Raw genomic sequence first — 26510 nt, forward strand, 5'->3', positions numbered from 1 at the left:
AGCCACTTCTAGGGAAAAAATAATAGTATTTAGGCTACAGCCCTTGGACTCTGCAAGGCAATGCAGTCAGAGATCTTTCCACAACTGTGACCGGAACTGGATATAAACTGTAGCTTAAAAAAATAGGAATTTTGTAAACTTGAAATCTCTTGGTTTTACCCTCTTCTCCTTTTGCTGGAAAGCCACACGATGAATGTATACGCTTTATCTTTCTATCTGACATAACTGAAAATCAGACTGCCAACTCCTTGTTTTGTATTAGCCTTTTTTTTTAAAAAAAAAAAGTTTGTGAGCAATATATGTAGCATGCTGTGAACGTCTGTTTTGATCTTTATAGTTACTCTTTAATCCATCAGTATTAACACCAGTTCTTTTTTGTGTTCCCCTTGGTACTTCGTATGCAGTGTAAGCAGAAGCTGTGATCGGCTTTGCAGTCCTGTGCCATGTTACTGTAACTCCTTGATTTTTTAGGAAGCACCTGACTGTGGGCCACCCTGGGGCAGGTAGCGTGCCCGTACACGACTGCCACTTTTCGGTCTCTTGTACTATGTATAGTTTTAAGTAGAATAAGCTTTTTAACAGAATATTGATGCAGTTTATGAGTCACGCAGGCTGCAAGTGTCTGGTGTGTGAGAGTCTTTGTATTTATAGTTGTTGGGGTTTGGTTTTTTGTTTTGTTGTTGTTTTTTTGTTTTGTTTTTTTTTAAATTCATAAAGTAGCAAACTTGATAAACATAGCCACTTTAAACTGCTCTTGCTAAACAGACCCTGCTGTAGATAAAATACCACTGTAGATACAGAGAGGAGTGCCAGCTGTTCTCTCTGGACTGTGGGTGAGCTGAACCCCTCTCTGCAAAAAGCACGATCAGAGCTGCACGGCCACCCTGTGTTCGACTACATTTGGACCCAAACGCCAGGAAGGCTTGGGTCTGGCATGTGTTTCAGCCCCCTGTGCCCGTAAGCCTGCCGCTGGCTGTCCCCCCACAGTCTGCTCACCAGTGCTTGGGGGGGAACGTGAGCCTTGCTGGTGTGAGAGGGATGGATGGACAAGCCACTGGACTGCAGATGTGGTCACGGTGTTCCTGCAGCTGAAAAGCTTCAAAGCCTCTCTAGAGTGCAAAAATTAGCCCTTGTTTTGCTGTCTGCAGAGCCTGGCACGTCGGGGAAAGAAGCAGTGCTGGCTCTCTGTTGGCAGCCGTGGGTCTGAGCCCCCTTGGCTGGGGTGGCAGGCAGGCCAGGGCAGGCCAGGGCAGGGCAGTGCTGTGCCTGGGGAGGGGTGTTTCATTGCATCTCCCACCTCTGACCCTCTGGACAGGGGGTAAATTGTACCCAGCCCAGCAGCTCTCAGCTTCTTGCCTCCTTCTGCCACAGCCATGCGGGTGTTTCAGGATGGAGGGTTAAGGACAAAGCTCTGATCCTGCTGCTCCCTCCCACCACCACAAAGTGAGGAAGCGTGGTAGCTCTATGGGTCCCACAGTCCCTACAGCATCCTGCAGGCAGGTGGCACATCACCTGTCCTGCCTCCCAGCCCACCTGCCCTGAGCTCTGGAGACAGGCTACAGGCTTCATACTTTCACAGGAGGTTTGCCTGCAAGGTGAGGCAGCTGCTAGGAGCTCACTGTGGGTTCCCAGAGCAGCTTTTATCTTTTTTTTTTTCTGTTGTTGCTGGTTGGGTTTGTTTTTTTTCTGCAGAGGACAGACTGACCTAGTGGGATGGATTTTTTTTTGTGTGTGACTTTTGTTAGTTTTTAAGTTACCCGACTTGAATTTATCTGAACAGATGCAGAAGGAACTTCTTTTTTTTGTGAGTTAAGAGACAAAAACGCATTTTTAAACAAAGGAATCATGTATTAACATTTTAACAGCAATTCATAAATCTGCACTTTTTATGAGGTTTTGAAAAATCTATTTATAGGTACGGAACAATGGGGTTTGTTTAAAACTGTATCGCATTTATACTTGCTGAAATTACTTTCATTGTTATCAGTAGGAATTTCATTGGTTAAATAAAATGGATAAAACCTGTTTCCTGTTTGAGCCATCATTTACCACATGCTGGGGAACACATCTCTGGAGCAGAACATTCTGTGTTTTGGGACAAAATCCGGTCCTTGAAGTGTCTTTCCCCTTCATGCCCTTGTTGTGGGTTTTAATCTATGTATTATTTAATACAGAGGTTATTTAATTCCTCTTCCAGGATGCCCAGAGTGAACTCCAGAGCAGCAGTGGATGAGATCCATAAAACCATGAAGGAAATGGGAAGGAGAGAGGAAATGTGTGCCAACAGTGCTGGCTCAGGGCAGTGCCAAGCTTATCTAGCAGCCAGATTGCCCCCAAGTCACCCAGTCCTGCCCTCTGCCCCATCCAGCCCCCAGGGAAGGGTGACTTAGAACTGAGGGATCACTAGTTGGTTTGTCCTAGGAAAGGTGCTCAACTCCCCTCTGAAGAGACAAAACTAATTAACACAAGCTGCAGACCTAGGGTTTTTTGGGTATATCTTATCCTCCAGCTGCAGGATGCTCAGCTGGCCTGTCTTCACAATGGAAATAACTCCTTTAGTTATTTAAAGTTCAGAGGTACTGTGTGGGCTCCGAGGAGAGCTGTGACCAATGGCCACTATCTGCTGGCATCTCTGACTTGTTCAGCTTCATCCTGCCCTGAAAAATGCACTGATCACAATAAAATAATTACATACATAATACATATTCTTTAGAGAGAGAGAGAGTGTATATATATATATATATATTTATATACATAAAGTGCTTATTTATTTACTTTCAGTGGGAATTTCAAAACACTGAAAATATTTGTCATCTTAGGTCTAGGCAGAGCTTTCAGTCCCCTTACAGGCACTGTGGCTGTCACCTCCAGGCACCAGCACTGTTGTGAAAAAGATAATAAACTTTCAGTATTCCTCAAAAACAAGGGCTGCTGTAGAATTCCTGCTTTAGTTCCTAGAAGTCTCAGAGGACAGGTGAGTAGCAGGGCAGGATGGTGCTCTCCTCAAGTCTGCCCTACCCTGATTTTGGTCCCTGCACCTTCCCCCAGCACGTGGTGTGAGTGCTCAGACAGGGGTACCCAGCACAGACAGAGGATAGCCCCACTCCCCCACACCCTGTCCTCACCTCTCCAGATGGTTCCTCCAGGAAATCCAAAGCCAAAAAATATCTCTGTGTGTTGGTGATTTCCCAGAACTTCTCCTTGACCATCCACCTGGCTGCCATGGCTCTGCTGCCGTCTACCCACTGCCTGCTGCACCCGCACTGCTCACCCTGGAACCAGCCCATGGCCAGAGACACCCACAGACCAGAGGGAAATGGCAGACCAGGGATCATGTCACAGGGATCCTCATGTGACCATGCTGGTGGCTGTGGGACAGTTTTCCTGCAGCCCATAGGTGACCCCTGTGGGATGCCCCTGGGATCTGGGAAAGGGCCATGGCTGGGATAAGGGTGGGCAGCCATGGGCTGTTCATTGGCTGACCGTCCCTGGGGAGACACCTGGCTGGGCTGACCCCAAGCTGCACCAAGTCCCTCCCCTTCTCACAAAGCACGGGGAGACACCCTGGTGTGCCCCATGACCAGCATCAGCTGGGAGTGCAGCCACGCGCATGCTCCCAGATGCATCCAAGAAGGCACGAGCAGCAGCAGGCTGGGCAGCAGCAGTAGTGTGCCATCGCAACCAGAGACCGGCTCTCCACTCATGGCCCAAGCAAGCCCACATCCGTAGGGGTGGATTTCCACTTGTGCTGGGGTCTCCTTTGCTTCTTCCCAGCATCGCCTCAGGCTCCTCGTGCCTCCATGGCATTGGGAAGAAATGGTGATCAGCCCTGGACCCCTGTACAAAACTATCAGTGGATGTATATTCTCCAGAGTGTACATGAACTGCTACTGAAGTGCACTCACCAGCATGACTTCATTTCAGCCACACACACTAAATTAACCCAAATTATAGGCAAAAGGGGAGCATGCAAACTCCCCCAAAAAACTTCTGATGGGATCATGATGGAGCAATCTGGTAAGGCACCTGGCCAGCAGAGCAGAGGCTTTACAAACCTGAGCTAGAATTATAGAGGTTATAAGTAACATCACTCATCATCCTAATAAGCTCATTTAAATATCGTTGATTTTTGTAAACTTTTCAATATATAAAAGAACATAATCACTGGATTTGTATTTCCTTCTAAATTAAAATCTACCCTCTGTGTCCTCTGCATGTGGTTTTTTGTCACTGGGCTTTCTTCAGACTCTTGGAGTAAAACTGGAACATTTCCGACATGCAGGAAAGTGCTTTTGCAGAAGGGAGGTTCTCCTCCTCCTCCTGTCTGAAACTGGTGTTCAGAGCATCAACATATCTAGCCAATAAAATGTTGTCAAAAACTGGATACAGAAAATACAACAAAACGTGTGATTTCATCTAAAATGGAAGCGTTTTAGCAGTCGTGACCTGTGACATTCAGTTTTGAATTGCCCAGGAAGGAGTTCCCCAGTAGTAGTTGCTGCTGCTGCAAGTGACCCCACCAAGAAGGGTTTAGAGTCAGCCCAGACCCCCTTTCCCATGCTGACCTTGTCTCTCACGATGCACTGAGAGCACCAGGACAAGAGCTGGGCTGGGGAGATGGTGCTGCCTCAATACAGGTGCTTAATTTGCCTTGCTAAATTGCCTAGCTAATCTCTCTTGGCTTCCCCTACAGCCCATGGAGAGAGGGAGAGACTCCACCAGAGGGTGACATGTGCCCTGAATTATCTCTTACAAGACTGATCCACCTCCATAGGGTTGGCATGCAGTGTTCAGCTCACAGAAGATTAAACTGCAGCTTACATCTGCAATACAGCACAGTGATTTGAAAAAATCAGCTGAGAACACAGTATTAGATTTAAGCTAACTCCTAGGCTTTTTCTTTTCTAGTTTTTTCCTGCCAAAAAAGAAAAACAAAACAAGAAAAATACAATTTTTGGAAAAAGAATGAACAGAAGCAGCTCAGCTGGAGGCATCATTACCAGCTCTAATTAGTAGACCTAAATGCAGAATCCCCACAACAACAAGAGGTCCAGAACCTCAGTGTTGTGTCCCTGTGAGTCCCTGCAGTGCCAGCAGGGTACACTGGGGGAATGTGCTCTGTGAGGAACACCTGCATCTGCTCTCAGCTGGGAATGGGAGACGGAGGAAGAATGAGACTTTGAATACACTTCTGAGAGAAATAAAAAAACAAGTACCAGGTTCCCAGACAGATCCCACACCACTAAATCTCCCTTGAGGATCCCGCCCATGTGGGGATGATTTGAAGCATTACAGGATCTGGGAATGGACAGAACTGCCTTTAATCATTGGAGCCTGAGCACTTGTTCCCTTGTCCTTGATGACACTTGAAAGCAGGTTGTAGCAAGGTGTGGGTCTGTCTCTTCTTTCAGGTAACAAGTGACAAGATGAGAGGAAATGGCCTCAAATTGCACCAGGGGAGGTTTAGATTAGAGATTAGGGAAAATTTGGTCAGGAATTGGAACAGACTGCCCAGGGAAGTGGTGGAGTCACCTACCCCAGGAAGTGTTCAGGAAACATGGGGATGTGGCACTTGGGGACATAGTTTAGTGGTGCACTTGGCAGTGCTGGGTTAACAGTTGGACTCAGTGATGTTAAAGGTCCCTTTCAACCTTAATGATTCTATGATTCTATCTGAGTTGTCATCTTCCTTAACTGGTGGGATGATGAGCCTCAGATAACATTTGCACCCCTCTGACACCAGGGTGCCTGTTGTTACCATTAAAACCTCTTCTGCAGCCATGGGCTCCATGCTCTCACAGATCCTTGAGAAGGCAGCCCCTTTGTTCCACATCAGATACTCATCTCAATTTTGAAAAGTGCAATGGTGTTTTCAAGTGCAGGCTGTCGCCTACAGTGCAAAGGTGTACAGTTACACCCTGCGGATGCCTGAGGGTGAAGGATGAACTCAGCCACCCCACAAATGCGCATGATTTCCATTAACTCAAAAAACTGTGAGCCAAGTTCTCTGGGGTCATTCCACATAGGTCAGGCCAACTCATGTGGTTGAGGTGCACACAGGGCTTAATCCCATCTGTTTCAGTGGGACCACACACAAATCCGTACCCCCATCCAAATGTGGCTGCAAGCACTGTGGGTCATTTCAAGCAGCACTCGGGAGGCATCAGACCCTGGTATCAGTCCTGCCTGTATGGAAGGACTTAGTGACCCAAGAGCCTTCCACAGGACTGTGGGAAAGATCACCCCACCTGTACCATCATCTGGGTGAACCACATCTCAAAGGTCTTCATGAGTGGAACAAACCCTGTCAGCCACCAACCCCAGCTAAGGTTCATCAGCCCCAGCTTTAGGCATCCAGATGAGGTGCCCAGGTAAAAGCCTGGTGAGATAGTCATACTGAATAGAAAGACTCTGGTGCCTGCAGAGAAGAAATTTTAAATTACTACATTTGGGTGGCATAAATCCAGAAAGTGATGTCTCCATGAGTCCATCCCTCTGGAGCTCCTCCACTTATCTCAGCAGCTTTTTGATGTCAGGACCAAGCAGAGACCTGCTGCAGCTCCTGGCTTTGGTCCATAACTGTCTTCTACCAGTAAGTACTGGGGGTTTGGAAAAGTCACACAGTGACATCTGCTCCAGATGTTCATTCCTCACCATGTTAAATTAGTTTGAAATATCAAGTTATTAATAAAGATGATACTGCAGAGGATTTTGAAGCCTCTGCTTCAGTTTTGCAGACAATTTTGCTTGTGGCTCAGTAGAAAAAGGCTTCTACCTCCCAGGAATATTGTCACAATTTCAGTATTTCTGGAAAGGACGCAGGGTTTTTTCTGCCCTTACAAATGGGAGAAATTACACATATGCTAAGGTGGGCCATGGCTGAAGGATACTCCTCTGAGATGGAGACAGCCATATTCACATGCCAAACCTACTGTTAGGCAGAAGCAGGTGCTGAATGTCCACATCCAAATCTCTAATCCAGACCCTGGGCTGCTCTTGGATGATTCTCAGCCTTGCTTGTTCCAGCCTGGTCCTGAAAAATCTTTTCCAATAAAAATGGTAAATTGACATGAAAAGAACTCTGTTTGATAAATCACTCCATTCTGACAGGATATCTTTCCTTGGAGATTTTCCAAACAGCTGTAACACTAACACCACTGGAAAGTCTTTAGGCATTTCTGCTTGGCTAGAAACACCAGTTCTGTGGAAATCAATGGCAGATGTTGCCCAGTGAATCCATTCCCAAATCAAAGTAAGTCCAACAGCCTAGGAGACTGTGCAGCAAAGAGAAATCGTCCCATGCCAAACCCACAGTACTGCAACCACACTAACACACACACCCTGGACACACCTAACCTTCCGTGCTCCCAGACAATCCCTCCTGGCCAAACGAGTTACACTGGTATTTATTTTCCAATATCTTTCCCATTTTCTGGCACGACTATGCTGGAGAGATAACCTGTGAACAAGCATGGCTCGATTCCCTGCCGAACAGGAGCAGCTCCCTAGCTGGATGAACAGGAGCAGCTCCCTAGCTGGAGGGAGGGATGGATCTGGTGATGGAGCTCCACACAGAGGTGAGGAGCTCCAAAACACACAATGGCAGCAGAGGTGTGACCCAGAGGGCCTGAGCCCAGGGCTGTGCTGCTGGGGTTGCTAAATCCCTCTTCCATTGTCAATGCCTGGTCCCAGGGTGGATGCAGCAGAGACCAGGGTCACCTTGAGGTGCAGAGACCCCTGTGTCGAAGCTTTGGGTGACCTGGTTGAGGCAGGGACCCCTCCCACTAGACCATGTTGCTGACAGTTCCACACAACCTGCCAACCTGATCTCAACTGTTTCCAATGATGGGCAGGCACAGCTTCTCCAGGCAACCTGTGCCTGTGCCAGTGCCTCACCAGCTCCTACACACCTGAGACGGATACAGACTCAGCTGCAGGGGTTCGTTTGCACAAAGACAGGTATTTGCAAAATGTAGGTGTCAACATCTGGTTTACTCGTCCCAGGATTTCCATACTGTCAGAGGAGGAAAATTGCCACTTTCAGAGAGTGCTTGTTCTCCTTCTAAAGAAGTTGTGATAATAGGCCGATCCAAGGAACAGCACCATACAAGAGGAGCTTCTCTCTGTCAGCTGTGAAGAACCATGCTGCTGTGATGTGATTTCTGTATCAAACTGGCCATCATGCTGCACCCCAGTTGCATCTCATCGCATCTCACAAGAATCAAAGCATCCCCTCTCCTGGCACATGCAGAGCTGAATTTGTTGCATGCAACTCCTCAGCTTTTACCTACATATTCTGCAGCTTAATCAATTGAGTCTTAGAGTGTTTTGAGAGAGGAAAGGTGTTTTAAAAGCACTAAAAGCACAAAAAGGCCATTAATATCAGATGTCAAGCTGTAACAAAGAACAACTGTGCTGCTGATGCTTTCTCGATTAGTCAGGGCACCCCGGATTACATTATCTCATTTGCAACTACCACAGAAAGTTATACCAGCCCCACTTTGGAAAAGTCATTTTATTTTGTTGAAACCATATGCTTCCAAGGATAGAGTAAAGCTCTGGAACCATAAATCATGCCTAGATAAGAATAATCTCAAACAGCATTTTGTAGCAGGATGTTGCTTGTTCTGTGATAATTGCTCAGCATTTGAGGCAGATTTCCCATCACCTGCCCACATATGTAGTCAGGAAGAAAAATGCCCCATGACAGTTACGGTTCTTAGCGTTTGAAATCTAAGTGTGTGAAGACAATTTTAATAACACTGTTACACATCTGCCCAAATCCTACAGAGCTGCAGTGCCTTAGATTTCAGGGACTGTCCACTTGCAGTCAGAAGTCATAGATACAGCAGAGACCTGGGGGCCTGACCCAAGCTAGGCTGGGGAGCGACTGTGATGGGGATACAACAATCCAGACCTTCTGAGGTTCCCCAGCTTTGCTGTCTCTGGGAGCACATGAGCTCCCATATCACTGTGACTGGGCACTGCACTGGAGATGCCAGTGGAGCTGGGATGCAGGGGTTGCTGCGTTAAGGTGTAGGCAGGCTGCTCTGGGTGAAGAAACCCCAAGAAGTGCATCCCTGGCCACTGAGCAAGACTTCACAGCTAAGATGAGTCAGAGACAAGGCCAAACAGAAGGCACAAGACAGGCAGCTGTGGTGGGCAGCTCCTCCTCCTGTGCTTGGGTTGCATTTGAGAGCTACTACCACAACACGTGCCTTCAGAAGCTCCTGGGGATCCTGGGTCCCCCAGGCTGGGGCCCCGGTCACCCCACTCTGGCATCTCCTGGGACCTGAGCTGGATGCTTTCCTGCCTTGACAGTTGCCATGCAGCCCAAGAGGAGTGGTGGAGTTGAGACAGGGTCTTGTGAAGGAGTGGGAAACCAGCTCCTCACCTGTCTCAGCAGCAGAAAAGACATTTGAGTGGACACAGATGCAAAGTTTAGTTTGGAGAGCATTAGCAGGCTGCTGTTGGCCTGCTGGGAGCAGCAACCTGGACCTCGCCCTTTGCACCCAAAATCCCTGAAGTAAAACACTGCTGACTCTACCCACTATAGCTGTATTGGCATACAAAAGCCACCTTTCCTCTTGAACAAAGCCTGCACTGATTGCAGATGGCCTCTCTTTCTCCATAAACCAGCTGTGCCCCACGAAGGGTGAGACAAGGAGTCATCCTTTTTTACCACTAATCCCACAGCCTTCCTACTTCATCCCCATTGTTGGCACCCCCAACTTTGCCATTTGCACCACTGCTGAACAGGGTGCCATCTGGTCAGGGTGTGCTGATCTGGGACATGCACACACATCTGCTTGCCTTGAACACAGCCCCTGAGCTAAGGAAACAACTCTCTGTCCCATCATGAACCAGGTAAATCTCATTTTCCCTTTTAATCCAACTACCCCCATCTCAGCCTTGCTGCAGGCAGCATGACACGGGCAAAGCTGTCGTGTTAGTAACTGGGTTTTCTTCAACCCAGGACTGGCCACTACCAACAGAGCACCACTGGGTCTCCTATGGGATGGCATCACCTGCTTGCTCACTCGCAGGACTCATTATGGGATGCTATGGCAGATCAGAGGTCCACACCAACATGGTCCTGAAGGGAAAGATCCATGTATGTAGGACTCCAAAATGCCTCTTGGAGTTTAGCAAAAGTAAATACTGCTGAGACATAGAGCCTCCCTCCTGCAGGCAACTGCACCAAGAGATCCAAAGCCCTGGGGAAGGGCAGCAACCCTGTACCCTCCTCCAGCAGCAGCAAATGTCCCTGTGCCCCTCATGTGGCTGCAAACCCCTGATGGTCCCCTGCAAATCCCCTGTGTGTGCGCCAGCTCCAGTATCCCAGATGTCAGGGAACATGGCTCATGCTGTCAGGGAGAAGGGGTGAAGAGTGAGATGATGAGCAATGCAGAAGAAGGGTTGGTTCTGCCTCCGATATTAAGATGTCTGCTTGTGCATGGGCTCACTCACACGTGCTGCACTCCAGGACCCCCTCCTGCCTCTCCTCCCACCTGACAGTCTGTAGTCCCCTGTGTGCTTCAGGAGCAGTCAGTTCTCAACGGAGGCAAGGCAGGTGGCAACAGATTTGAAGCCAAAAGTGCGATTCCTGGATGCCGCTGAGCTTTGGAGCAGGCAACACGCTCAGACATTCAGGGGCTCAGACCTTCAGAGAACATCACATCTTGAAGCTTCAGGGATTACACCTTCAGTGGTCACTAAGAGAGCAAGGAAGGGTTGGGGGAAGATGGCCTTGGTATGGCTAAGGGAAAATGCTTTCCCACAATGCAAAAAAATGGGCAATGGGTCTTTTCTTGCAGCAAGATCCACTCCATTTCAGATGTCTGGAAAGGCCTGAGGACCATGAGATGCACCCAGTTGCACTCCCTCCACCAATGGGACCCCAGTGCAATGAGCAATGCAATCAACATCAGGACCTTGCCCTCATTCCGCCTTGCTCCCTGCTGTTTCCCAGCCCCAAGTCCTTTCACTTTTGTCTCCTTCTCTTTTCTTCAAGTCCCAGAAAACCCTCTGTAACTAAAATCCTTCTCTGACCATCATCACCTTCTTAGCAGGGATGGGCTCCTGCAGAGCTCACTGCCACTGTGTAAGTCTCAGTGTCATCAAAGCTGGAAAGAAATAACCTCGTACCACATTTAGTGAGCATTTCCCAGAGGAAGCATCTTGACACCTGCAAGTCACAGAAACTTTGTTGCCTGCACCAATAAAACCCAAACATTTTACAACAGGCAGAATTTGAGTTACAATGGTGGTGGCCCCCAGAGACATTGCCTCGGCCCTCCCTGTTATTCCCCAGTCAGTTCATAATGTCACTACAATAAATACCAGAACAAAATTGACAGCATTTGTCCACATATCTTAAAGCATTGCCCCACTACTCCTTCACTCCGTGTATTTGCAGCCTTGGTTTCCATCCTTATCAGTCATCAGAGGAGCCTTTAGGGACAAATCGTTTGACTATGTGAGCAGCCAGGTAATAAAAGCCATGCAGAACTGCAACTGTGGCATTGATGACCAGAGAGAAGGTGCCCCCAATCCCGGTGGCTATGTCTTTAAGGACAGACGGAATGGCACAGATGGAGTAGTAGGGGAAAGCAGCGAGGTGAAGGACAAACCCCACTGGGACGCTCAGGATCCTGTAGGTGAGGGACACCACATCTTGAACAATTTGCAGAAAGCCCAGGAAGATGTTGACGATGACCCTCCCCAGATCATAAGGAATGCTTATGAGCACCATGCTGATGGCTTTTAGGTAGGACACCAACCCACTCCACAAGCTGTAGAGACCATCCAGAACTGTACCACAAACTCGCTTGACAACAAGCCACAGAAAATAAAACACAAATTTCACCAGCTCCACAAAGACGTAGATGAGGAGCTCCAGAAGTTTGATGAAAGGGGTAGCAATGATGCCAGCCACTTTTCTCACCCAGCCACTGTCTTTGGTCTCCTGGTTGTCAGTTGTTTCTACTTGCTCCCCAGAGCGGATCTGACTGACAGCTTGCAATACTGCTTCTCTTTTCTCCTGGTTTTGTTTGTCTTTCCCACAGTCACCCTTGAACAAGTGAACTTCTGCTAGAAGCTGCTTCTCCAGCTCTCCCACTGTGAGGTCCACCAGGCTGTTTTCATCATTAACCTTTTTCACTAGTCCCAGGGACCATCCCTCCGGAGCATCACAGCAGGCTGCCAGCCATAGGCTCTCTGGCACTGACACCTTGCCTTTAACTCGGACACTGGAAGGAATTGCACCCGCAAGGAGATACAGATGATCCTTCTTGGAGCAGTGAGGGATCAGAGCTTGCTCCACTACCTTCCTGATGTCTCTGTGCCAGGTTTTGCTCAGAGCTGGGCTTAGAGGGACAGCATTCGTGAGTGTATAAGTGGCCATCTGGAAATCCTCCTCATGAAGCAAGCTGGGATTGAGCAGCCCTCTCTCATACCCAGAGCCCACATAGTCTGAGGTCAGGGCTTGATTTGCACCAAGGTTGGCCACAGTGCCAGTGATATCAGCTTCATGCACCATCTCATGCAAGTCATTTTCTGGATCATCTATCTGAAACAGTAGAAAGAAGAGTTATTGGATGCAATTCACCTTTCTAGAAAGCAATGTATAAAATGGGCCTTCAAATGTACTTTTCATTATGACTGCTACTACATGCCATACCTTGGATTAAAATCCTGCACCGCCTCCTTACTTTCCTTGCAGTGCTTGAGAGGAGTGTATTCTCCACTTAGCTTCCCTGTCAAACACATAGGTTTAGGCTGCAAAGGATACTTGCAGCTCTCCAGTCTGGTCCACAGCATAGCCTCCAGAATCTCACCAACCACTTACTTTGGCTTTTTTTCTAGAAGAGATTTGAATAGATGGCTTGATTCAGGACCATGTTCTCATCATCCTATGATGGTGGTACATGAAGTTCATTAAGAAGCTACCATGCCACCTTAATTCAGTCCCTCTGAACTATCAAATCCAAGCCATCGAGGGAAAAAAACAACCCATGGTATCTAAGATGCCTAGAGAAGGCATTTACCTCTCACCACTTACTGTGTAAGAAGCCAGAATGAAGACAGGCACCATGTCAGGTGACCTGAACTTCCCTCCCTTGAACAAGAGAAACAGCAGTGAGTTCCTAGGGCTCTTGCTGGGCTGATCATTAGTAGTCTGATCCTCCTGTCATTAATAGTCTGAAACTCATCCTTAGTGACCGCACAGCTTCTGGCACAACATGGATGAGGGTGCCTCGATGGAATCTGTGCTACCTGCTTGTGTCTGGAGTGTAGTGGAGCCAGAGGTAGCAATTACTGCAGTGGGAATTTGTCCTGGAGTCATGCACAAGGGATGGGGGCAGGGTAGGGGGGAGGGAGTTACAGCAGTGGAAGGAGAAGCACTAAATGTCAGGGTGTGTTCAGGTCTTTCTCAGAAGCATTAAATGTCAGGGTGTGTCCGGTCTTCCCCAGGTGGCTGCAGCCATGTCTCCTCCACAGTCACTCCCATTGACACTGCCTGTAGCTGCTCCAGAGGGCTGTGCCAAGATTGTCATTTTCATTCCCAAATTAGAGGGTGAACATGTTGGTAGAAGCTCGGGAGTGCCAGACGATCTCCAGCAGTCACTGCCTCCAGTAGTCTCTGTTTCAGAGGCTGTGGCCCTCAGCTCCCAGCACTGTGCTGGCCCAATTAAACCTGCTGCCTTTGCCCCTGGCCTATAAACTGTTTACTGCACTAATATGTACTTTGGAGACATCTATGGTAGTCAGTTCATAGTCTACCTTGAATCACTGCCCAGTCATTCCCTGTCCCCTGGTCACCCTGCGGTGCACTTGGACAGACATCCAACTACATCCTTGCAACCTTACAGAGAGTTTGCATCCACATTACCTTCTCAGAGTTTGCCAGCTTGTGCTGAGAGTGAGGGTGAAAGGGCCAGTGCCAGCAAGTGTCAGCAGCTGTCCGTCACCCTCACCTGGGAACTGCAGCTCTGGCTGGCCTCCTGCATCAGCCAAACCCCTGCAGTCAAGGTACAGGGCTCCCTCTGCACCAAGCCTGGTCACAGTGCCAAGACTGGCCCTTGCAGAGGGCTGCATTGCCTCAACTTCCGGCTAAAGGATGTTTCTTGCTCTTCATTTTGAAGCATCTGATTCTTCTTGCTTCAGGACTGGAAGGACACAGTGAGTCCCATGTGCTGATGCACAAGTCATAGCTTTTTTCAAATGTACCATTTAAAAAATACTTATTCTGCACTACTGCTGACTTATTCTGCTCCTCTTGCTCAGGCAGGTCAAACTCACAAGCTGCAGCTGGCTGATGAGGCCTGACATTTTGCCTTCAACAAAATCACTATCTTCTCCTGCCCACTCCCACCCCCCCATTCTCCTTGTTCTGATGAGATGATGGTGTGCCATGGGACAAGAGATGCACCTAGTGTGTTTAATTCCATAGTACAGGTGAGGGGGAGAGGGCACACGTATGAGGCTGTGCCCAGGAACTGCCCTCAGTGCTATGATCCTTTGGAACTCTACACCCTCACAGAGACACTCATCCCATCTCACTCCCATGGCGAATGTTGCCATACCACAAGGACACAAAGACCCAATACAGATCAGCTCTGCTTCCTGTCAGAGATTCCCAGCCTACACTAAACAGATGGTATAAACTTAATTTTTCTCTCTTTATGAGCTGTTGCATACAAATCTTGCAGTGCCTATCAAGAAAATATGTCCCTGGTTACCTGTCCAGCTTCAGGCTTTTGTACATACCATTGGGATTGTTTAGGTCCAATTAAAAAAGAACATGATAAAAATGCAGCTGTGTGCTGTTCATGTGTAAGGCTCTGACATCATCTAGTTATGCTTATAATAACTCATATTATGGTTTGTAATAACTCATGCATAACTGAGGTTTTTATGCCTCCTCCAGCTCAGCCCCAAAGGCAAGCTGTCTCCTGCACTGCATTTAATCTGCATTGTAAGCTACCTTTCCTCACTGCTTCAAAAAGCTTTTGGCTTGTGTCACCTCAAAGCATATCTGCATTCATGGAGTCACCCATGAAGCCACCAGTTCAAATAACCTGGAACAGCTCAGGGCAAGATCCAAGCAAACAGGTAAACACCTCATTTATAGGATGGGGATTTAAAAAAATTATGACCTGAACACCCGTATGGATGTTAGCACATAACAATATTGATGTATCATTAAGTGAGGGGTGCCGTATCATAAATGGGGCAGAGGCAGAGGGGGATTAAAAGTATGGCAACACACAGTTATTAGGGCAGAGGCAGAGGGGGATTAAAAGTATGGCAACACACAGTTATTAGGGCAGGCAACTTCCATTGCATTTGGTCATTTAACAAGGCAGGACAATGCTACCTCCCACCTTCCCCACCCGAGTGAACTTCAGCATCCCACTCCCCTTGCTACTGACTCAGGTATGCTTATACCTTTGATTGCAGTGAAAATATTTCATCCAAATTTAGTGTGAGATTCATTTCTCAGGGAGGAGGCAAAGTGTGTCTTATGCCAAGGTTTCTGTAGTAAGACATTGCTCTAGAAGTACCTGTTTCTCTTGACTCTCTACCAAGAGAGATGGCAAGAGCCGCTCAGAGGTAGCTGTACTATAGCTGCACAATGCAACCTTGGTCATCTGCCTGGTGGTAGTCACCAACCAAATGAAAACACAAGGTGATTCATCCAGCCCCTCATATATTAGGATGGAAAAATCAACTCCAGAGTTTTCCGTGTCTCTCTAAGCTACAGAAAGAATCAAACATAGAGATTTTCAGACAACCAAAACGATATAAGGTAAAAGACACCTAAGTGACTTGCTCTCAACCTCTAGGAAATCTGTGGCAGAGCAGGCTTTCAGACCTGTGCCCGGGGGAGTCCCATCAGTACCCTACTCATCAGTCTACCCTTCCTGCTCTCTAATTTTCCACTAATTGCTGAATTAATTCGCTGTTTCCAGCTACCAGTTGGCAGTGGGTGGCACTGACATTCCTCACACTTCTCACCCAGTTACTGCCTCTGTGCTACATTTGGCATTTGTTTCTCAGGCAGACATTCCTGAGGAGGTAGGCATGCAGGGGGTGAGACGGTTTCCTCACCGCTTACATCATTATCCAAAAGAAAAACATATGACAAACCTGAGGCCCTCATCAAAGTGCTGAGTGTGCTTCTGTTGCCATTTCTTTCTATTTGCTATGTTTCTGCATCTCCATGTGCATGCACATACCACTGTGCAATTGAGCCAGCTATCGCTGTCTTGGCAAGGAAATTGCCCAGGAAACCAGCAATATAACCTCATTGGACTATGCTGCAGAGCAGGTGTTGCTAAGGATTCCCTTCAGAAGACATCTGACCTAGCCTTGATAGAACATACATAATGGGTATGAAAGGTCTTCCCCAATTTGTCATCCCAGATCCAGTGTGGTAGTACCTGAGAAGGGTGTATGTACTTATTTCTCGAGTTATAGGAATTTTTCATAGTCCAGATTTCTTCCCCTTACAGTTTCTTCTGCAGACTTTTTTCCTAATACTTTTCTGTCTCAGATGGAGGTTCCTGCAGTGAACTGCAGAGCTGCTACCTTCTATCTCTGAGACAGCTGCATTTCAGCCATGGGCGAAGGGGACCCGCTAGTGTCAACTAAGAATATAAACCTGCGGGGATGCTTTGGAGAAGCCAGAGCAACTAAAAGTAGCACCTGACCAATTATTTCTAAAGCTGCAGTAGGTTTTTGTGGCAGGATACACAAGATTTGGGGCTCTAGAGTACTGGCAGGAACAAAGACAAGGTAACCGGTAAAGAGGGAGGGAGCAGGGAAGGGCAGAGAAGCCAGACGGAGCAAGGCAAAGGAGAAACAAAGTTGCTGTGGAAGGGCTGCCCACTGTTCCATGGCAGGATCAGCTTTTGAGCCTGCCTGGGCAGGTCTGGAGAGTCAGGCCACGAGGAGCAGGAGTAAATATGGAGTCTAGAGGTTACAGAAAGTATCAATGCCCAAAGCAAGTGAGGAAGGATCTCATGTCAGCAGCTTTACCTTACTGCCTCCATGGCATTGACCAAAAATCCTTGCTCACCTAGGTCTCCTTTTTGTGCTTTAAAAATTCATCACCCTTCTTTAATTCAATAATGATAGAGTACGCAAAACACTTCCCTCTTTTTTAAAAGGGTAAGCAGACACTTCCCACAGCTGCCTGTGAAGTGGAAGGAGAGAAAATCAAAAGGCCAGTAGGAACTCCTGCAACTCAAAGCCCAGCCAAGAGAGCAGAGAGACAGTCCAAGGTGAAGACAGGGATGTAGGATCTCCTATCTTCACTACCTGTGGCCTTAGTATCTTATCACTGCACATCAGGAAAAACAAGCACAGCAGACACTCTCCTGGTAGAGGGGTGAGCTTTGATTCTGGCAACATCTAGCACCTGAGGGCAGCACTCCCAACACAGTGTTCGAACACTACAGCCATTCCTGCCCCAACAAAGCACCCTTGTACACTGACAATCTTTCCTGAGCTCAACAGATGGGGTAGCTTGATGTTTACTATAAAATTCCCCAGGATCACTGCTGAAATATCTGAAACACAGCAAAAAAAGAAAAGCAGAGGTAAACAGTACATGCTTTCCTAAGGGACCAGCAATTTTTTAAGGATTTCCTTTAAATTTAACATCCCAAAGGCCTTGCTTAAACATGCCAAGTGTCAGGGGACCACAGAGGTTCTAGCAAAATTCCTCATACTTCTGACCTGACTGAAGCCTGCACGCTCCAGGACACAGCAAGTCATTTCCCTACAACAGTCTGCAACAGAGACACACCAAAAAGCTGCAGCATCAACTTGGTGAACCACAAATGGATGTTTTATCTCGGCTCAGTGAAGCTAAAGAACTCCTATCAACACTGCGATCACAATGGCAACAGAATAAACTTCAACTTGACACTGCGATGTTTAACCCACCGGCAGTTCTCCCTGCCCCCGAGAGCTGGCTCGGCAGGACAGACACATCAGCTGGTGTCAAAGAGGACTTTCCTCTCCCCTGGCATTGCAGCAGCCTCACAGTTTTCATTATAAGCAACCTGGGACAAGGAACTATTTGTTTGCTTAGTTCCAAGCACAAAAATAAGTTCCGTTCATGTTAAATTCATACCAACAGAAGTTCAACAAGCAGAGTTCCTGCCTCCTTAGCAGAATCCTAGCCCAGCTTCACCCCAGAGGAAATGTTCACCAGGAACATTTGCTTTACAGCAAAGGAAAAGCTGACTTACCTGCGGTTCAACCAGCCAGTTCTCCTCCTCGCTTTGGGCTGGCTTTGTAAACTTAAAAGCTGAATAAAGGGGGATTTTGTCCTTAGTACTGTAGAGGGTTGCAAAGCGTGGCTCTTTGTTGTACTGCTGACAGATTTTCACATGGAACGGCTCCGTAAATCCTTCGGGTGGGACTTGTCCAGGGAAGAACATGTTACACTCAGCAAAACCAGTTTCATCCTCTCTAACAACTCTGCCCTGGGAAAAGCCTGGGAAAACTGAGATGCAAAGCAAAAATGCAATTGACGTCTTCATGGTCCACTCCCCGGCGCTGAGGGAAGCCCCGTCTGCCTCCGCTGGGTACGGCAAAGGACCTATGCTCTAAGTCCATGCAGCAGCGAAACCAGAAAGCGTCTGGAATTCGGGTGTAGCGTGTGAGGGAAATGAAATATGAAACCACAGCCGATCCCTTCGGGGAGCCAGCGCGTTCTGCAGGCAGCACGTTGAGAAACCGACCGTGCGCCAGGCTGCTCTGACACACGCTGCGGACGCCAACTGCCCGCGGGAGATAACGCCAAGCAACCTGAAATCATCAGGCTCGTTGGGAAGAGGAGGGAAGCCTATGGCAGTGCAGGGCTGGAGCTGAGCAGCACCGGCTGTCCAGGCTGGGGCTCAGTGCCGGCGGGGGTGTGGTGTGCTGCATTGCAGCAGTCCCCGGCAGGAATTTTGGCTGACACAGCCAGAAATGTTCCTGGGGCTGTCAAGGGGGATGCTGCAAAGTCAGATTCACCGCCTCAAAGAAGGTATTAGTTGTCCTCTCCAGCCGCAACCCTGAACAAGGGAGAGGGAGAGGAAGAAGGGAGGTGGCAGATATTGGAGCTGCTGGGAATCCACTTTTCCTCTTTTTGGGGTGACTGTAATCACTACTGCTGCCAGCCACATGCTGCTTAGATGCCTGGGAAAGACATTCACCCCTTTCTCTCCTGGCGTTGTACGGGGCATTCAAAACCCTCCAGTATCACCTCACCATGGCAGATCCTCTCTCAGAAGAGATTAAAAAGAAGCAGAAGAATGAAGACCCTCAGATCACATACCCCTCTGAACATTTTGACCAAACCTGTAGAACTGGCAAAAAAAGGGAATGAAAGCGCTCCTCTGAGTTTATGTTCAGCAGAGCAACCATCCGCCCAGTGAACAGCTGCCTATGATACCTTGGCTACTGCTGAGTAAAAGGCTGTATTCCTTCAGTGATTGGGAAAATTGGTGTTTTCGGAATAGTTGGGATGGAAAGGACAGGGCAGTTCCTCAGAGTCAAGAAATGGCATTTTCCCACCCATGAAGTGAAATGTGATCAGCTGTGTTGCCAACAATTTAAAAAATCCTGGGTGCCAATAGGGCACAAGTTCCTTTTAAAATGTGTTTTCCAAGCAAAAAAGTCCAAGTGCTACCATTCCACAAGTGCTTATACAATGTAGGAGTAGTCCATATTACAAGTGATGAAATGGGACAGTGAGTGCTTGAAGTGCCTGCCCAGGGTCAAAGAAGGAGCCTGTAAAATAAAAATAGGCTAAAAATAGACTGCACTCTGTAATTCCTCTACTCAGAGATGACTTCTGGAAGTATCAAGACAAGGAAATACGTCAGCATCTCTTAGTGTGGTGATATCATCTGGGGAGACAGAAGCAGGCTGGACAGGATGGGGAACAGCAGGAAATGTAGTAAGTGGGCTTGATTTTGGTCCAGGCAGATGACTGGTCACCCAGGCCTGACAGAAAGAGTTAGTCATGTTCAGGAAAGGAGACAGAAAGGAAAGTACAGACACAAAATTTCATTTTCCTGGATGTAAAAAGGCTCTTGGGAAATCAAGAACTGAAGCTAAACCTTAGCTATTAGATGTTTTTCTGATCCCAGACTTGAAATTACCTGGGCAACAGAAGAAAATATCTTCTCAGTTGGTCAGAGGTTTTGATGACTCAGTGCTGCAGTAGCTTATCTGCTATCAAGTACTTTTATGGACACAACAGGGAGTTATACCTATAGGTAGGGATAGGGAATGAGGCCTGTAGGGACTGATGCCAAAAGGAGTATTAAGATCAGATCCAAAACAGCCCTAAGGCTGTTGATCTGAGCAGAAGGGCTCTGGCAAAATACTCATTGGGTTGGCAGTGGGCAGTGACAGCTGGTGGTGGCAGTGTCAGCTGGTGGCAGCACAGGATCTGGAGCTGCCTCCTCCAAACCCATTGAGGGGTGAGAATACAACAAGCCAAGCAGCACCAGTAGAGCAGGCAAATACCCAATGCTTAATGTGATGGAGCACTGGGAGCCCGAGGAAGATGCAAAGAGGCAGATGATGTGGTCAAAGGGACATGTGAGAAAAGCAATCATAGAATCATAGCATATTCTAAGTTAGAAGGGACCCACAAGGATCATCGAGTCCAATTCTTGGCCCTGCACAGGACCACACCAAGAGTCACACCATGTGCCGGAGAGCGTTGTCCAAATGCTTCTTGAACTCTGGGGAGCTTGGTTCTGTGACCACTTCCCTGGGGAGTCTGTTCCAGTGTCCAACCACCCTCTGGATGAAGCACCTTTTCCTGATATCTAACCTAAACCTCCCCTGACACAACTTCAGGCCATTCCCATGGGTCCTGTCACTGGTCACCACAGAGGAGAGATCAGTGCCTGCCCCTCTGCTTCCCCTTGTGAGGAAGCTGATCTCTCAGTGGCAGACAGGGGTGTGTAGGAGACAGGAGAGGCTGTAGGTAGGCAGCAGACTGTATGTACACAGAGTTTGCAAGGCATAACAGAGATAAAGTGTGTTGGGGAAAATAAAGACCAAGAGACTGGAGAGAGAGAAGGGCAAGAAGAGAGGTAAAGACCCAGAATATGGTGTGGACCAGGAGGAAAACGAGGATATTGGGTAAAAATTAGACTTGAGAAAAACTGAGGTACTAAGGAAAGGTTAAGGAGGAAAACAAATGGAAATAGGTGTGAGGAAACACAGGAGGTAGATTGTGATAGGTCAAGTGAAAAGATGAGGGCATTTTGAGAAAAGTCATCTGTGATAAGAAAATAAGGAGAAAGTATTAGGAGGAAGACAGGAAAAGAAGAATGAAAGGAGGTTTTAATCCACTTTCATTGACCTGACATGGATGACCAATCTTCGTCTTTCCCAAGAGTCTCAAGCAACAAGACCAATGTCTCAATGAAAAGAATACCTCCCTGCAAAACAAACCTGAAAAGCATGCCAGCATCCAAACCCTTTAGCCACTAAGAAGCTGCTAGGCTTGTCTGCCTCCTTTCCCACACTGATCCTCCAGCCCTGTCTCTGTTCACACGGCTGACACTGGATTTGCTACAAATAGAAGATCTATCTCCTCACATGACTGACCCCTCTACTCTAGTCTTTCAAAACATTCTTGACTCCAAATATTTTTCCAGACTGGATCTCCTGTCTTCTTCCATGACCTCTGGGAGAGACTCCAGTGCTGTATGTGACTGTCCCTTTCTTCTGAGAAGGAAGGGAAAAAGAAAGTGTCTGCAAGGGCAAGCAGTCTCACTGGAGAGACACCATTTTATTCAGCAGACATATCAAGATTTGGCTTGGAGCACAACAGTACCAGCAAACATGCTATGGCATGTCAGAGAGCATATCTGCCTCCTCACTGTCTCATGGGGAAACAGTCTCTTTTTAAAATTAGTTTAAAAACTTGGTCTGGGAAAGGAGCCCAGCGCTGAGCTAGAGAAAAACAAGAGTGAAACAATTTTCCTATTATAACTGAGAGATCCAAAGACTAAAGAAGGGGGTGGGCAGAAGAACAATAAACTCTTTAACAAAGAGCTTAGAAACACTTTGTTGGGATTTTGATTCCCACCTTAAACCAGGCCTTGATGCCAATCTCTGCTACCTTTTGTCTTCACAACTTCCCCACAGTGTCACTGGTGCTGGTGAGGAATGGCCCTCCACCGACTGTGCTGCTTTGTTGCTCACCTCTGCTGTGATGCTCACAAGCAAGGGTGGGCCAGTGAGAGGCCATTAACTGCCTCAGACTGCCGAGGATGCTGATCTGGCTCCTCTGCTTCCTCACTTGCCTTTTCTCCTGTCCAGACTCACAGGCTCAACCCACAGCAGCCAGTGGATGCCTCAAAGTAGTGTCACAGCCAAATCAGAGGAGAAAAAGATGGGGAGGTTTAAAACATAAAATTATGGAGGAGGTTGTCCATTGTGCACAGCCAGAGAAAGAGGGTGACAACTGGGAACAGTGAAGCACCCAAACAATACTGCTCTCTGCTCACCATTAGGGCAGGGACATATTCTGTTTCGTACAAAACCTTGCACACTGGGAGCCTGACAGGGACCTTGTAAACCATGAAGTAAAAATGCATTGCATAAATACTGAGTAACATTAATACAATCCAAAGGCTACATCCTTTAGCACTTTATCACAGCCTTCAGACTCAAGAGATCTCTGTTAATCTTCAGGCTGCTTGAAACAGGCACAATGACAATCCCATGCTAGACAGCAGCATTAGTATAGACTTAGATTAGCAATATAAGGCAATATTTTCAATAGTGCAAATGATTTACTGTCAAAATGAGTTATTTAGAGATGTGCTCCAATACTTCTATTCTTTAAATTAGGAGATGCTTTTTAACACAATAACAACTACAATAAAAGAGTTGATGTTTCAACTGCAATGGTCTTTATTTTGCAGATTGTCAGGTGGTCAGAGCCACAACAGTTCTTACACACCTTAAATCTGTTTTGGACAGGAAAGTTACCCACTCACATGCTTTTCTTCTAGGTATTAACACTGACTTTTTATTATGTGATTTGTTTTATTTTTTCCAAAGTGTGGTGTGATTCAGTCAATGCTGAGAGCTCGATGTGCTACATGCTACCTGAAAACAAGGTGTGAGACAGCTCCTGACAGTCTGCATTGACAGAAGACTGATGGGTGGGAACAAAATTAAAGGTACAGACTTGTTAGGCTTGCATCACCTCAGAGGAGGGAAGGAGAAAGGCATAATCCTTGAGAAAGCTAAACCTGCTGACAGGATCCAGAACCTTTAATCAAGAGACAAGACAGTAGCCACACCCAGTAACGCCACTGTCTCCAGTAACAGCAGTGTTTTGGAACCAAGGAGTGGGAGGAGGAGCAAGATGTTCCGCATTAAATGTTTGGCCAGACCTGACAGATGGAGGTGAGCTGCTTCCCAGCTCCAATGTCCTCTGTGCCACTTGGATCGGCAGTGGAGATGCCCATATGGAGCCCGCTTGTCCTAACAGAGAGGGAAGCACTGCAAGGGTGTGACTTGCATCATCCCACATGTCCAGGGGAAGACAAGATAGCATCTTTCAGATATGCCTCTGTCTCTGCAGTGGCTTTAAAGTGAGCCCAGGATGTTCACATTTGGTCAGACAAACTTCAGGCAGGACCTAACATACTCCTGCCACCACAGGAATTTAGCCCAAGAAACAATAACGTGTGTTGGCTGTGTGAGAGATGAGTGAGCAGCTCTTTCTCCATTCTCATTTCAGGCCTTGGCCTTGCTACTGAAATACATATTGCAACTGCTGCTAGGTATAAACATAATATGATATTTTCGACATATATTGCTTCTTGTCCAGTACTGCCTGGGGAAAGAGTCAGATGTGAAAAACAGTCACCAGTCCCAGGATCCTGTCACTGCCATGAGTACAGGGCTCAGATTCTGCCCTTAGAGTTCACAGAATAGCACTGGTGCACCACAGCCAGGACAAGATATTTCCTCTAAAATAAAAAAGCAGCAGTGCTTTTAGTCACACTGACTGTAGGATGGAAGGAAGTACTGGCCTCAAATTAGAGCTCTACACAAACAGGTGGCTATTGGAACTGCAGGTTAAATTACAAGAGCAAAACCCAAAGCCTCTGAAGAGCAGACCTGGGAGCCTCCTGGTTTTGGGAACAGCTCAGAAGAATCAGGTTCTGCAGTGCCTGCTGGGATCTGCTGTGTAACTGCTGACTTAACTTTCTTGAGCGGTGGTATTAATGTGTCTGTGTCTGTGTAACACTTGTCATATACCAGGCTGAGGAGCAGCCAGTCCCCAGACACATGGTTCATCAGGTGATATTCAAGGTGTGCTAGTCTTCAGTGCTGTAGAGTCTCATGTCAAGATCTCCTCCCACGCAGTAAAACTCAGGATCTCAGGATAGGATCCCCACAGGATGCAATAGAACAGTACTCATAGGAGCCAGCACATTACACGGCGACCCTCTTAAGCTACATGGTCACTATGACACACTATATGGTTTTGGCACTGCTTTGTAAAGAAAATTGAAAGCCTGCACAGGTCATGACCATCACCTCTGTGCAGCACCAAATGAACCAGAGCTCCCTCGAGAGCACCCCAGCCTTCTAACATCCCTCTAGCACAAGCCAGTGCATAACCACTCTGCGTGTTTATGACTGAACATCCTGACACCTGATGGGAAGTGCTTTGAGGCCTACCAAGCATGGACTACAGAGTTCGTAGCTGGTAAAGACTGCAGGAGTTGGAGTTGTTGGAGTAGGCAGGCTCCAGTACAGTGAAAACTAGAAGGGGAGAGAGATGTAAACAGTGCAGAAAGCACATTCATCACACGCCAAACATTCCTGTGCAAGCCCTACCCCCACAGGCACCATCTCTATCAGTCTTCCCCTCACAGCTGCTCACAGAACTGCTGTGCTGTGGTGAGTGGGACTCCCTACCAGCGGGATGCAGCACCTTGCACAGGACCAGGACTTCCTCCCTCTATTCCTGTTTAAAATTTTACCTTCAAGGATGGCAAAACAAAGTTACTAGGGGCACAGTAAGGTAGCACGGATGGGAGCAATGAGGTCAAGCTTCTTAATCTGCATGTTTTTGCAGGGACAAACGTGAGATGTGGCTGCTTGCAACATGCTCATGGCAGGTAACTGGCCAAGGAGAACAGGAAAAGGGAGAGGAATGTGAAATTTGGTTTCAGTTACTAATCCTCAGCAGCAATGATACAGAAACAGGCAGGGTCTTGCCAAGACGAGACACGTCTGCAGAGGTGTTTGCAGCACACACACCTTCTTGATGTGCCGTGAGTCTTCAGGGGAGCAAGCAATGCTGTGTTCAGAAGGCCTCCTTCTGCAGGTAGGGGTTTGCTTACACCCACTGTGAAGCTCCATGTTCAGCTGAAGGAACTGGCCACCACAAACTCTGAACCAACCAACTCTGATTATCAGGTTTTGACACTCCTAACCATTACTAACCACTTAAACTTCAGCTGAGCACCTCCTGCCCCTCTGCACAAATCCCAAAACAGAGATCAAAACCCAGAAAGGGAAAAAATTTTGCCATCCACGAAAGGCTTCTTTCAGGGCTACTGATCTTGTAGAAGAAGCCTGCTTATCTGTAGTCTGAGTTCCACAGCAGGACTCAGTTTACTAGTCTGCCTCAAATAGAGGTGACGGTTTTGATGGTAAAATTACACATCAAACCCCTCTAGGCTTTGTAATACAAAAAATCAAATTTCATAGCCTCCTCTTTCATTGGACGTTGCAGCTATAGGTCAGAGAGCAAATGTCTTTGGTCCATTATTCCTAGTTTTATAAAGAGGGAAATGCAAAAGACTTGAGGAGAGGGGATCATTGTGTCAAGGTCCCCTGGCTAGTAACAGTGGTAAGAAGAAAAGAGCAGTTTCCTGGGTGCCAGCCCTTTGCACTGACACAGTTCCACATATGCAAAAGGCTCCCTTGAGGCCTCAGCAGTTAAAATACTGTGAATTTGTAATCAAGAGCTAAAAGGAAAACAACCTGGCTGATCCCACTTCTGGGTCAAGAGTTCATTGTTTTCCAAGCTGTTGTTCTTTGTTTCCATCTGAATCAGAGCAAGCTCGCTTCTGCCCACGTCTGAAAGAAACAATGCAAGTGGTTAAAACTCTTCCAAAGCCAGAGTTGCCTTTCTACTGAGCAAACCCTCTGAACACTGTGCTAGTTCAGTAACTAAAGGATAACTAAAAGTTATCACAGTGGTTAACAGAACTCACTGCTGGCTGATACTAGCTACAATCCTCTTAGGTAGGAAAACGTGTTACATTCATGTGCCATCTTTGGAGGTAGTGGAAATTGATCCTGTGGCTGACCTTCTTTTCAATGAGTTTGAGGACTGCACTACTGAGATGTTCCTGGAAAGGAACTTGAATTGTGTTTTAACTTCGTAAGACTGGCATATAGCTGTTGTACTCTTCTTATAAACTCTTCCTTGTACTCCT

The 26510-nt window shown here is 47.3% G+C and overlaps 1 protein-coding gene across 1 annotated transcript; it reads right to left on the reverse strand.

The window, feature by feature from the left end:
• Positions 1–1816: 1816 nt before the first annotated feature.
• ENDOD1 (endonuclease domain containing 1) lies at positions 1817–19452 on the reverse strand. Its single transcript, XM_017816043.1, has 2 exons — positions 18267–19452; positions 1817–12571 (listed from the first exon to the last, which is right to left on the reverse strand). The coding sequence occupies exons 1-2, from the start codon at positions 18558–18560 to the stop codon at positions 11438–11440; spliced, it is 1428 nt and encodes a 475-aa protein (XP_017671532.1). The 5' UTR covers positions 18561–19452; the 3' UTR covers positions 1817–11437.
• Positions 19453–26510: the final 7058 nt, after the last annotated feature.

This window comes from Lepidothrix coronata, unplaced genomic scaffold (assembly GCF_001604755.1).
Source record: "Lepidothrix coronata isolate B3197 unplaced genomic scaffold, Lepidothrix_coronata-1.0 Scaffold53, whole genome shotgun sequence".
In the NCBI taxonomy this organism is placed as follows: domain Eukaryota; kingdom Metazoa; phylum Chordata; class Aves; order Passeriformes; family Pipridae; genus Lepidothrix; species Lepidothrix coronata.

Excerpts from the sequence above, each read along its gene's own strand:
- ENDOD1 (XM_017816043.1), bottom strand. The coding sequence starts at position 18,560 with ATGAAGACGTCAATTGCATTTTTGCTTTGCATCTCAGTTTTCCCAGGC. Across the intron at positions 12,572-18,266 it reads ACTGGCTGGTTGAACCGCAG|ATAGATGATCCAGAAAATGA; the intron begins GTAAGTCAGCTT and ends CTACTGTTTCAG.